Here is a 13,483-nt window from a genome sequence, read left to right on the forward strand (position 1 = left end):
TGTACTAATAGAAGCAAAAGAAATAGAATGTTATAAAGGCATCCACGTGGAGTGTTGTGGAAACATAAGGGCATATTAGGTTTTTCCAGAGCAGTTAATTTTCCTATATTGTAGATATCAAGTAAAGTCATCATTTTAAAAAAGATAAATTTAGTTAATTATACCTTAGTGTCTTAGTGGCCTCTTTCATTCTTTAGAAAGAATATCAAGTAAAGTCATCATTTTGAAAAAGATAAATTTAGTTAATTATACCTTAGTGTCAAATAATTACACACTCTCTCAAGTTTCATGTATAATTTTTTTGACAATTACCATTTATTAAATTTTAATTATAAAATAATTTGTATATAATCAATTAAAATTTATAATGAGATATATGTTATAATTAAATATTTAAAAGTTATTCATACAATTAATTCATTTGAAATAATTTTTGTGACAATTAGCATTTTTCAAATTTTTATTATAAAATAATTTATATATAATTAATTAAAATTTATAATGAGATTTTAAATCAAATTTTATTTTTGATAGTTATTTACTATTAGGGATCCATTTATTTTGTTTGCCCGAGGTTTCGAAAAAGTCGGGATCAGAATATTTGTAGCAACGTTAATTTTAACTGACGTGACAAATGACATCTAACATAGTAACATTCAACTGTTGTGATTGATTAGAGACAGAAAAACCTATCACTGAAAGAAGTTTTTTGAGTTTTTAATATCTTCTTCATCTTCTTTGTTAAACACAAAACACCACCTAAACCCATCTGAAAAAAAAATCATCTTCAATCTCTTGAGCTGGACTCATAAAAGGTTAAAATACCAAAAAATGATAAAAATTGAAGAACATATTTTTGATGAAAACCCACTCTATAAATTGCACGAATGCATTGGAAGATTGATTCATAACATTAATGATGTCATAGAATGCTGAGAATATGCAATCCTTGAGGTGTGTTGGGGGCTTGGGGCTACCTATATTCTGAAAGAGATTTGCGTTGGAGGAAGAAATTTGATTTCAATAAATAAAGAAAGAACCATACGAGAATCATATCGTATCCTTAAGGCCCTAGAGAAACCAAGGACAAAACACACTAAACAAACTTAAATTCACCAGATTGAAACTGGAAATTCAGTGTTAGCAACCACTAAACTTTGAACCTTGTTTTGTAAAATGTAAATGAAAAATAATTTAAATTAAATACTTGATGTGGAGAAGCTTTTATGGAAATTAATCTATCACACGCTGAAAGTTATTGCTAGAAAATATCCTTGTACAGTTGTGCCGCCATGTGCCAACCATTATGTCTTTCTAAAAAGTTACATACATGTATAAAACCAGCAGACACAACTCTTAACTTGTTTATATATTGGTATATATATTGGCATGTGTAATTTATCTTAAGAGTAAAAGAAAAAACATTATCAATCTTACATTTTTAATTAATTTTGTCAATACTGCTATGGTTTCATCAGTTACTCCACTTTGTCCAAACAAACTTCAAGACAAATCACTTTTGTACAATGCATTATTTAATGAAACACGTGAAAGCAATTCGAAGGGTACAACGACAACCAATCTCGATGTCAAGGACAAGCTTTCAAGAAGTGTTTTACTCACAAAACATGGTATTATTAATTAATTATCACTTTTTTATTTGAGTAACTTGTGAAATATTATGAAAACCTAACAATTCATGAACTTTTTTTAGGAAGGAAAATTCCAATTTTAAACCAGTCGAAAATTCCTACGAAGAAACGTTCATCGGTGGTGTATGTGAAGATGACACCTGCGAGGTTGACACCAATGGAAAAGTTTCAGAAACAACTTCTTGAAGAGTGGAATGAACAAGTGAAGCTAAGTGAATCATCAGAAGAAGATATTTTATTGTTTGACAATAAGAACAATTTCATAGCCGATAATGAAATTGGTCTTGGATGCATTCTTCTTAATCCATATTGTAGCTCTATGTAGAAGTGATCATTCATTTAATTTATGAAAAAATGGGGCATGTTCATTTAGTGTAAACTAAACTAGTTTTACACTGATGATAAATAAATATCCAAAACCTTATGGTGATTTTTCATTCGATTATAAGATAAATATGTGAGAAATTTTTCATTTGCAAGATATACATTTTTTAGACCATATTGTGAGTTTTCATTATTCTCGGTGTTAAATTATGTCATCTACAATGTTTTAATTAAAATCTTGATATACTAATGATTGAATATTCCTAATCTAATTTTCTCATTAGAAGTGGAAAGATTACAGTGCTCGTATATATACAAATCAAATAGCTTGCCCTATAAGCTATGTGAGCTAGGGGTGGCAAAATGGATGGATTGGATGGATATGGATTGGATTGCTAATGGATGGATGCAATCAATCCATTAGTCCATTAACAATCCATTAAATCTTCATCTAAAAAATCCAATCCAATCCATCCATTAAGGTTAAAATCCAATCCAATCCATCCATTAACATCTTTATAGTGGATGGATATCCATCCATCCAAAACATTTATTTAAATATTTTAATTAATTTTCTAATAATTTAGATTTTAAAACTTTACAAAAACTTTTTTTTTTAATTTCTCTATAATAATATTTTTACAATATATAGATATAATATATTTATGTTATATTTATTCATAATTTATAATATTTGATAGATAAATTTTGATAATTATTTGTTAGTGTTATTCTGTTTTATTTTTCTTTTTTTTCTAATGTTGTTTCTAATTTTTTTATCTTTGTATGAATTTACAATTTCGTTTAATAATTGGAATGATATATTTCTTCGTTGTTAAATTATGACACCCTTGCATTCTTATTTCTCCTTCAATACTTAACTACTGTGTTGAATTATAGATGTTTTCAATTTTATTTTGAAATATGATTTCCAATTCAAATGAATTGGTGCTTTTCAAAGTATATACAAAAGTATATACATAATATATACAAAAGTGGGTGAAAAAACTGATGGTGATATTTAATTGGTGATGAACATGATTGTTTACGTGAGAGAGAAAGAGTAATTTCACGATAGTGGAAATAAAAAATAAAATTATTATTATTATCATTAAAAGTTAGTAACTTACTTGAACAATGAGAAGAAATTAACAGCAGTTATTGATGAAAAATGCAATTGTTAGATGAAAATTTTAAGTGAAACTAAAAAAAATCCATTGGATTTATTAAATGAGATGGATGGATTGAATCCATCCATATAGTTAAATGGATGGATTGAATCCAATCCGTTAAATAGTTATTTGGTTGATGGATGGATTGGATGGATAAATTATTGGATGGATTGGATGGATTTTCCCTTAATGGATTTTATTGCCACCCCTAATGTGAGCTGATCCTCTAGGATTGTTGCTTGCAATCTAAGTAAGTAACTACCCTAACCACTTCTAAATTACTAACAGAAAATAACCCTCCCTTTGTATTAACCATGGGTGAGTACCCCTTGTACTCGTTTTCGTAATAGTATCCCATTGCTTATCAAAAAAAAAAACAGAAAATAACCAAAATTAAAAAGTCTAACTAAATGATTTTATCATTTGTTTTTTATTTTATTTTTCAATATCCCACCACAAGATGAAGATTAGTGTATATATACCAACTTCAACTTGAACAATAGTGTGTCAAATGGTCGCAGGGGTAATGATTTTATGAAGAAGTTTGCGAATTGGTTATTGGATGTAACTGGTAAAAATTTCATAACTTTTGTTGTTTGCTTCCCTCTCATAATATAGAAATCAATTTCGAGATGATTGGTTCTCTCATGGAATACAAATTCGATGCAATATGTAAGGCTCTTTGATTATCATAGTATTGGTACATTTAATTTGTAAATTTTACGATAGGCATAAAATCCATTGTAAATCACATGTAGTTGAGGCAAGTGCACAATATTCTGTCTTAGATGAAGATAATGAGACTTGGAGTTGCTTATTAGTTCTCCACGAGATCAATGTCTTGCTAAGGAAGAAACACATTTTTGAGATTGACCTTCTTGGTTCTCTCATGGAATATCATATATGCTGCAATATATAAAGCACTTTGATTGTCATAGTGGAGAAAATGTGTTTTGATACACTACTAAGAAAAGAGATATTAGAGACGGGAGAAACTTGTGTCTAAAATGCTTAAATTCCGCCTCCAACAAATTTAGAGACGGGTTTATGAGACGGAAAAGGATCTCTCCTTAAAATATTGGTCACAAACGTGTCAGAGACTAATCTTTTACTTCGGTCTCACCTAATTAATGATTAAAAGTTTATTTTCGTCTTGGTAGAGACGGAAATTTTCGTCTCTATCAATTATGTGTCTGCATTAATTTTTTCCTCTCCAAAATTTTGTCTCTGTCATACATAATTTTGTCTCTCTACAATTAAATATGATACCTAGTTTAGTGTCTAAGATGAATATTTCCGTCTCTAAATTTAAAATAAATTTTTATACCATTTTATATTATTTATCATTCTAAATATAATTGATATTATAATGCACAACCTGTACATAATCTAAATATTATTATAGATTAAATTTGAATTTATAACATTTATGAGCAAAATATAGTAATAATAAAATGATACTAGCAATAATATTTCAAAATATAGATGATTGCAAAATGATACTTTCAACATTGCAAGATAAAGTGATAGTAGAAAGATCCTTACAAAGTTACAATGCATTAGAAAATATAGCAATAGTTGAGTAACTAGTCATATTAAAAATATATCAAAAACTTCAAACTAAAAATAGTACTACCTAAATATAAATCTAATTCATGAAATCGTTATCATTCTCTCCTTCATTTCCAATACCATCCTCTTCTTCCATGCAAACATCATCTTCTTCCATGTCAATATTTTCCTCTCCTTCATTGTCAGCGTCATTATCTCCTTCATTACCAATATCTTCATCATCTTCTCCTTCAGGAAATTAACTTTGCATATTTTTATCATGCATTAGTTTTTGAAATATGCGCTCCCGTTTATTCGCCTTTTGTTTTATACTTTCTTGCTCAAGAGTCTTTTGTTAAAGTTGATTTGTTATTGCTTGAAGTTGATCTTTCAATGCAGCAACCTCTTCTGATGACATTGCATCATTAGAAATGATATTTTTAGGTAGCGGCTTGAGATCCTAATCTAAATTTGCGCCCCTTCTTATTTATACCACCAACCATTTTCATGTATGTTATTATCTAACTGTAGTGTAGATTCATGGGTACTTCCATCACCACTCTAAAGTTGTGTCTCACTTTTTTTCACTTGATATAATTCTTGAAATAAAATTTAAAATCAAAATACGTAAGCACTAAATATATGGAGGTTTCAAAGCAACCGGCATTATATACTTCTAAGGTTGTCTTGTAAAATTGTATATGAAAATTATGAAATATGAAAACAGATCATTTCTATTATGAAAACACAACTTATTTATCTATCTATTGTGTTAGGTGTGATTATTGAAAACACACATACACAATCTATAATCTCTCTATTATGTAGATAGATCATTTATGTTTCCCTTTATGTTTTCTTTTATGCCTTAGACATTACTACGAAAAACATCTTTTGTAACACAATATTACCACGACAATCTACACGCATATTTTTTTAATTTTATTAAGAAATTTTTCATCATGGTTCCTTTAAATAACTGTTGTCATATAATTTAGGTGACAAGCTTCGAATCCCAACATCAATATTTTTTATTTTTTAAGTATAATAAGCGTGTGTCCCGTAACATTTATTTTTATTTAAAAATTGAAAGTATAACAACAACGGTTGTTTCAACAAACTATAGTTATATGTTTCATATTTCACTACGGTTGAATTATGGAATCATTGTGAAATTGTTTCCCACAAAATTAAAATATAACAAGCACTTTATTCCTTTCATAATACACAGGGGTGCCCTAGCGAGTGAGACGACATCGAATATCATTTCTGGAAGAGAAATCTTCACCATCTTCATTCATTTCTGGAAGCAAAATCTTCACCATCCTCTTCGAATATCATTTCTTGCACATTAGTGAACGAGATGACACCAATAGTGAAATCTTCACAATCTTCATTCATTTTTGGAAGTGAAATCTTCATCATCCTCTTCGAAAATCATTTCTGGTACGTTACCATACTCGTATGAATGTTTAGGTTCTTCTCTAGGGTTACTTGTTTTTTTAAATGTGTAAATGATGCTTTTGTTTATGTGATATTTTATGAATCAATGGCTTCAGTTTATGGTCTTCGAAATTGCCATGTGTGTTGTTCATGTTTTATATAGATTTTATGAATATGCTTTAGGCTTTGGTGTTGGATATGCATATTAGGATGTTGTGTGTTTAGCATTAGTGTGTCATTCGCATTAGTCTTTTGATATAAATTTCAGAATTCGTTATGGATCATATAGTTGGATGAAAGCTGGTAGATTAGGTCCGATGTATGAGAAAAGATTTCTTGAATTCCTTGAATTTGCAGAAAAAAATGTTCTCGATAATAATGGTGTCTTTTATTGTCCTTGTGTTGTTTGTGGGAATATAAACAAACTATCGAAAAAAGAAATATTATATCACCTATGTTGTGATGGAATATCTCAAAATTATACAACATGGATGTGGCAAGGAGAAATGGATAATAATCGAAATGAGACGTCACAAATGGATGAAGATGATGAATATATGGATGATCGACTAGAAGATATGATCTGTGATATGGTAGAATCGTCTTATATGAAAGCATATATTTATGATAACTTATACAGTGCCAAAGATGAGCCTTTATATAAGGGGTGCAGCAGTTTTACACGATTGTATTTGTTGTTAAAATTATTTAATCTCAAGGCAAAAAACGGGTGGTCGGATAAAAGTTTCACATAATTGCTTGATTTGTTGAAACAAATGCTACCAGAAGATAATAATTTGTGGAATCGTCGTTATGAGGCCAAGAAGATATTGTGTCAAATGGGTTTGGAGTATACTGAAATACATGCTAGCCTGTTAGAAAGTATATGATAAGTATTTCTAGTATCGTCTCCTCAGGGATTGATGCGATATTATCGCCGTTCTACAGCTTAGTGTATTTTGAGTTAAGTTTTGGGTAACCATTTGGTGACATGAAATAATAAATGCATACAAAGTAAGTAAAGATAATAAACTAGGGTTTGAAAATAATTTGAGAAAACTGTGTCAAGATTAGTTTCATTAGTTTGCTTCGTATGTACTCTAATGATCATATATATGAACATATTAATGATTAATACAATCACGTATCCTCTCGATACCGTTTATCTCTAAAGCAATATCGTGATTATTATCATATTAACCGTCAGATGATCTCTCATGCCGACAATCAACGTGATAATCTTAAAAGCTTGATACATGTGATTATCAACTCACAAATCTATCTCTAGAGTTTGTTTATTGATAGATGAATATCTTTTAGGTCTAGCTTTGAAACATATCTCTCAATAGTGATTCAAAACAATAAATGAAACATAAACAACAAGATATTCACCATGTATTGATCATTAACCAAGTTCATACATAATAGATCAAAGAAAGCACATATTTACAAACTAACTACCTCTAATCTTGACACAAGATGAAACTTAGCCCTCCATATCCATGGAAGCTTCAACAACAAGCAACAAACCAAGATTTAGTGACATCAAACTCAAGAAGATTGAAGAAAGATGTTTAGAAATCTTGATTTTCTCTTAAGGAAAAATGGTTTTTCTCTTCCTCTCTTGCCCTAGCTTTTTTCCAAGTGTATGCTATGATAAAAAAAACTAGTCTAATTACCCTTAATTATCAATTTTATGTGGCTAAGAACAAAAGTAGAAAAAGTAGGTCCGCTGAGCGGGCTAGGTCCGCTGAGCGGAGCAGCCAAAATATCTGATTTGTCTTCAAGGTCCGCTGAGCGGAGGGGGTCCGCTGAGCGGAGCCTGCTTTGATGCTCGTCCCTGCCCATGTCCGCTTCAACTCCGCTGAGCGGACTTGTTGATGGAAACTTCCTGCCTGGGTCCGCTTGGACTCCGCTGAGCGGACCTTCTTGTACAAAACTCCTTCTTTTGGTCTTCCAACCTCATTGCAAGCTTGTTTTGATTTTTCTTTTCATTCCATCTTGCCCAAAAATTGTTAAAACCTAAAGAAAACATTACAAGAGTTAATAAACTAACTTAATTTAGAAAATAAACACAAAGTTATTTATTTACATACTAATATATCAAAAGGTAATCAAATTTGGCACAAGAGTTTAAGAAATACCACAAAACTTATATACAAAATATACACAATTGGGATTCTAACAACTCTCCCCAAATTTGATCTTTGTTTGTCCTCGAACAAAGCTAGCTCAGAAACATACATCAACCAATCACACAAGGTTAGTAACATCAATTGAATGGTTCAAACTTGAGTTACATACCTACAAGATAAGTCTTCCTTGCTTGTACAAGATTCTAACATGACTATGAACCACTTTCTCAACACAAACATTTGAACACAATTGCATTTAAAAAGATAATGTTCATGAATGAATCACCTAGGTTTCACTTCACAAAATAATTAAAGGACAATTGCCATGATAGCATAAGGGACAAATCATACTCACTAGCAATGATGCACATCCAAAACAGTTCATATATTCATTTGTACTATGCACACGAGACAATAGAGACAAAGATCACTGAGGACTTCATTCGGTTGTAACTTGGCCTGGGTTCCAAACAAGTGATATTATATGTACACGGCCATTGAAACAAAAAGGGTGAATAATCATGGAAAGCTTTATTTATGTACAACACTACTAATATGTTACCCTTTTGTTTTTCGCCATACAATGCATTCTTTTCTTTAGATCATTAAAATTTTTCTTTTTCTCTTTATCATCTGCTCTTTCTTTCTCAATTTTTTCATTGATTTTCCTTTTTCAAAGAATGCATTGCACCACCATTTTCTTTCTTTTCTTTATCTTTAAGAAACATCTCTCCCCGACTTTAAACATTTCTATCTATAAAGACATCAATGCTTTCCATTCAAGGTTCAAGTACTATTGGGTTAAGTGTTTACCAAAGAAATTGTCAAGTGAATCACTACTTCTATTTTTCAAAATTCATTGTGTTTTTCTTTAATTCACTTGACAAAACAAAAATTTAGGCTCAAAATTGGTTACAAAAGATCACACACTCACGGGTAGCCTTATTTAGGGTGGTTTTTCTCATACTACTAAAAAAAATGCCTCGATCCCTTCTAAGTTCTAATGTCTCATACAAAGCAAGATTAAACATGAATCATTTGAGTAAACATCAATCACTAGAACACTCTTATTTTTGTACACAATGGAAGTCCACTCACTTATCTAGTTTTGTCCTAATTTTGATTCAAACACAAACAAGATTTCCAAAATGCAATGTGACAAAAATTTGTGTAAAGCCCTTAATTCATAGTCACATTATAATCTACAAAGCAACAAAATACTTACCTTGGTATGAACATCATCAAGAATATTATCATCACCATCCAAATTTTGATGTTGGCACACCTTAGCACTTTTTTCTTCTTTAGAGCATCACTTCTTTTCCAAGACAAACACAAAAAAATTATGTGCACCTTAACATATATAATATATGTACACTATTCTACTGCTAAAACACAATATTATAACAATAAGGGCATAAATTTCCCACACGAGAACAAATTACTTAAACAAAATACTTAATCAACAAAGGCATAAGTTGCCTACAAAATATGTTCGGGTGGCACCCACGGCCACCAAAGTACATAAAACCTCATCCGCATACGGATGGCACAAAAGTAGTCAATAACAAAAGCAGTAGAAAATTATGCTACAAGTTCAACAACAAAAAGTAGGATCAAAGTATTATAAAACTAAACATAAACTAAATAACCAACAACAAAAGTCAAACACCGGATATCCTCAATCCTCCTCATCATCCTGCTCCATGCCATCTCCTTCCTCATCTTCCTCTTCACCATCCCCCTCTCTGAAAAATGGCCTCTCCGCAGGCCATGCGCAATGAGCCTCATAATCCTCATTAGTAGGAAAAGAGGGAACATCCGCCGGATTGACTTGGTGGCGATAGAGCTTGCATAAAGAATCATGAATCATAGCCTGTGATCGTCTGTTGGCATCAAAATACGCCCAATTGTACCTGCAAGCTAACTCCTCATTATACCTACCACCAGCAGGAGGAGCCATGTTTTGTGGCTGAGGATGCTGCTGGACACCTAGCTTAGGAGAGCAATGCCTATGCACATAGCTGGTGTCCACAACACTAGTAAATTTCATGCTTGCCACATCAGGAAACTCCACACCTGCTTTCTTGCAAAGTCCCATTATCAAACTTGGAAAACCAAGCTGAGCAGAAGGCTTCGTCCCTGATTTGGTACCACTTGCAGCCACGATCCTAATCTCCTCTGGAATGATTTGAGCTACATCCACCTCTCCACCTGTCATAATCCAAAACAACAGACAAGACATGTCAATGGTCAAGTCAGAAGTGTGGCTTCTCGGCATGACGTTGTTCAGGAGGAAAACTGTATACAGCTGCGCCATTTGGGTCATATTCTTCCTGTCCATCTTTTGGATATAACCAGAAGGGTTAAGAGTGAACCCTCGGTGCTCAAAGGATATCACATCCGCAATCTCCTGCATATTCCAAGATCTTGCAGCCTTTTTCCTTGCATAAGCACACTTCTCACCTGCAGCAAGAGGTGAAGGTCTTCCCAAAAAAGTGTTAACGGCATCCCTTGAAAAAGAAATTGCCCTACCTCTCACAAAAGAATTGTACGTGTATACCATTCCCTCAACCGGAATCGCATTAGCATAGAACTCACGCACGATATCCGCATTGATTTGAGTATCAAGAGAGATCAAGGCTTCCCACTTGCGTTCCGCAATGTTCTCCAGAAACTGATGAAAGTTACCGCTTTGTGGGAGATCAAACACCTTTTCAGGCCAAATCTTCCGACTACACAACTTCTCAAACCTTGCCTGTTTCACTGGACCTAGGAACCTATGGGAATCGAAGGGTGGTTGTGGAGCAGTGCCAGAGCTTGAACCTGTCAATTGCCTAGCTCGCTTTCCTCGATCACTTCTTGACGACATCTACAAAAAAAACAACACAACATCGAACAAACATCGCCAAAACAGCATTTATAGAATATTACATGTCCATTTGTAGCATTACACCAGGCCCTAAACCATTGCACAACACACAGATAACAGAACTGAAATTCTGCACTCAGCAGGGTCCGCTCAGCGGACCTGCGCAGAAAATCAAAAATTCTGCAGAACACAGGTCTGCACCAGGAATAACCATGGGGTTTCAAACCCCTTTCCAGCACAAGTAAGCACGCAAACAAGCAATGAAAGAGCGAATATTAACATGCTATTGATGAAACCCTAAAATTTAAAATCTAATCTAACCTAAATCTAATACATAAACAAAATTTCTTACTGAAATCAAACATAAAACACAATCTAATCTTAATTCTACTACTAAGTCACACTAATTCCTAAAAGAAACACGTCTATGCAACCCTAATATACTTTAAACACAAGATTGTAACATTAAACCCCATATACCTTGTCTGGAACTGAAGAAAAACAAAGTACAGCACTTGATTGAAAAGAAATTGAGACTTGAAGGTTTGAAAATGGTGGAGATGGAGAAGAGAGCAAGTGGAGGCAAGTGGGTTTCACAACTGTGGTGAGTTGGGGTTCTGAACCCGCTCAGCCACAGACTTCTTTCTTAAGTGGGCCTTTGGACCGGTTTGGTCCATTGGGCCCTTTTTATTTTTCTGGTTTTTAGCAAGTCCGCTCAGCGGAGGGGGTCCGCTGAGCGGATGACAGAAAACTGAGTTTTTCTGGTTTTTTATCAGTCTGTCCCACTCGATTCTTTCTCCACCGACTTTTCAAATGTCCCAAACACTAAAAACAGAGAATACTTACAATGTTGGGGTGCCTCCCAACTAGCGCTTTGTTTAACGTCGGTTAGCTCGACGGTCCGAGGCGGCTATACGGATCAAAAATCGGAACGGATTCCGAACTTCGATCGACTTCACCACCAAGATACGGCTTGAGTCTTTGACCATTCACAGTCCAACTTTCATTTGTTGTCGGATTTTCAAGCACAATCGTTCCATAGTCTTTTACTTCCTTGATTCGGAACGGACCCGACCACTTCGACTTCAATTTGCCCGGAAACAACTTTAACCTTGAATTGAACAATAGAACCATTTGTCCTTCCTTGAACTCCTTCTCCACAATCTTTTTATCATGATAACCTTTCACCTTTTCCTTGTATATTTTGTTGGATTCATAGGCTTGTAACCGCAATTCTTCCATCTCAAGCAATTGTAATTTTCTCCTTTCACCACTTGCTTTTTGGATCAAAGTTAAGCAACTTCAAGGCCCAAAATGCCTTATGCTCCAATTCCACGGGTAAATGACAACTTTTCCCGTAAACCATTTGAAACGGAGTCAAACCAATCGGTGCCTTGAATGCCGTACGGTAAGCCCATAAAGCATCATCCAACTTGTGAGACCAATCTTTCCTTGATGAAGAAACTGTTTTTTCCAAGATTCTTTTGATTTCTCAGTTGGACACTTCGGCTTGACCATTAGCTTGCGGATGGTAGGCCGTTGTTACTTTGTGCTTCACACCATATTGTTCCAATACTTTCTCAAGTTGAGTGTTGCAAAAATGTGAGCCACCATCACTAATGAGAATCCTTGGTGTTCCAAACCTTGTGAAAATGTTTTTCTTCAAGAACTTGATTACGGTCTTTCCATCCGCCTTTGGACACGCTATTGCTTCCACCCATCTTGAAACGTAATCAACCGCAACCAAGATAAACTCACAACCAAAAGATGAAGGAAATGGTCCTACAAAGTCTATTCCCCAACAATCGAACACTTCCACTTCTAACATGTTTGTCAATGGCATCTCATTTCTCTTGTTCACTCCACCACTTCTTTGACAATTGTCACAACTTTGTGCATGCAAGTAAGCATCTTTGAATAACGTTGGCCAATAGAACCCGGATTGGAGAACTTTTGCGCTGTCCTTTGTCCACCATAGTGCCCACCATAAGGTGAGTTATGACAATGCCACAAGATTCTCATTGCTTCTTCCCTTGTCACACATCTCCTTAACTGTTATACCCCAAAATTTGCCCACATATTTTTCAAGAAAACTCCAATCTGAAAATTAAGGGTCTCATATAATCATGGATTTTTATTTCAACAAATATCCTGACATATGAAATACTTAGTTTTTAGAATTTTTCTTATACAGTAATTTGGCTTGCAGTTGAATTTATTCTTACGCAAACACCAAATACTGTTTATTACTTCACACATGCTATTTATTTATTTACAGATAAATAGTGCTGACACAATTGGTACAGAGTTAAATCTTTTCGCAGGCGCAGAATC

At 33.4% G+C, this 13,483-nt stretch overlaps 1 protein-coding gene across 1 annotated transcript; it reads left to right on the forward strand.

Moving 5' to 3' along the window:
* Positions 1-1,465: 1,465 nt before the first annotated feature.
* LOC131604519 (uncharacterized) lies at positions 1,466-1,977 on the forward strand. The gene is made up of 2 exons (XM_058876952.1): positions 1,466-1,631; positions 1,715-1,977. The coding sequence occupies exons 1-2, from the start codon at positions 1,466-1,468 to the stop codon at positions 1,975-1,977; spliced, it is 429 nt and encodes a 142-aa protein (XP_058732935.1).
* Positions 1,978-13,483: the final 11,506 nt, after the last annotated feature.

This window comes from Vicia villosa, linkage group LG5, assembly GCF_029867415.1.
Source record: "Vicia villosa cultivar HV-30 ecotype Madison, WI linkage group LG5, Vvil1.0, whole genome shotgun sequence".
NCBI lineage: Eukaryota > Viridiplantae > Streptophyta > Magnoliopsida > Fabales > Fabaceae > Vicia > Vicia villosa.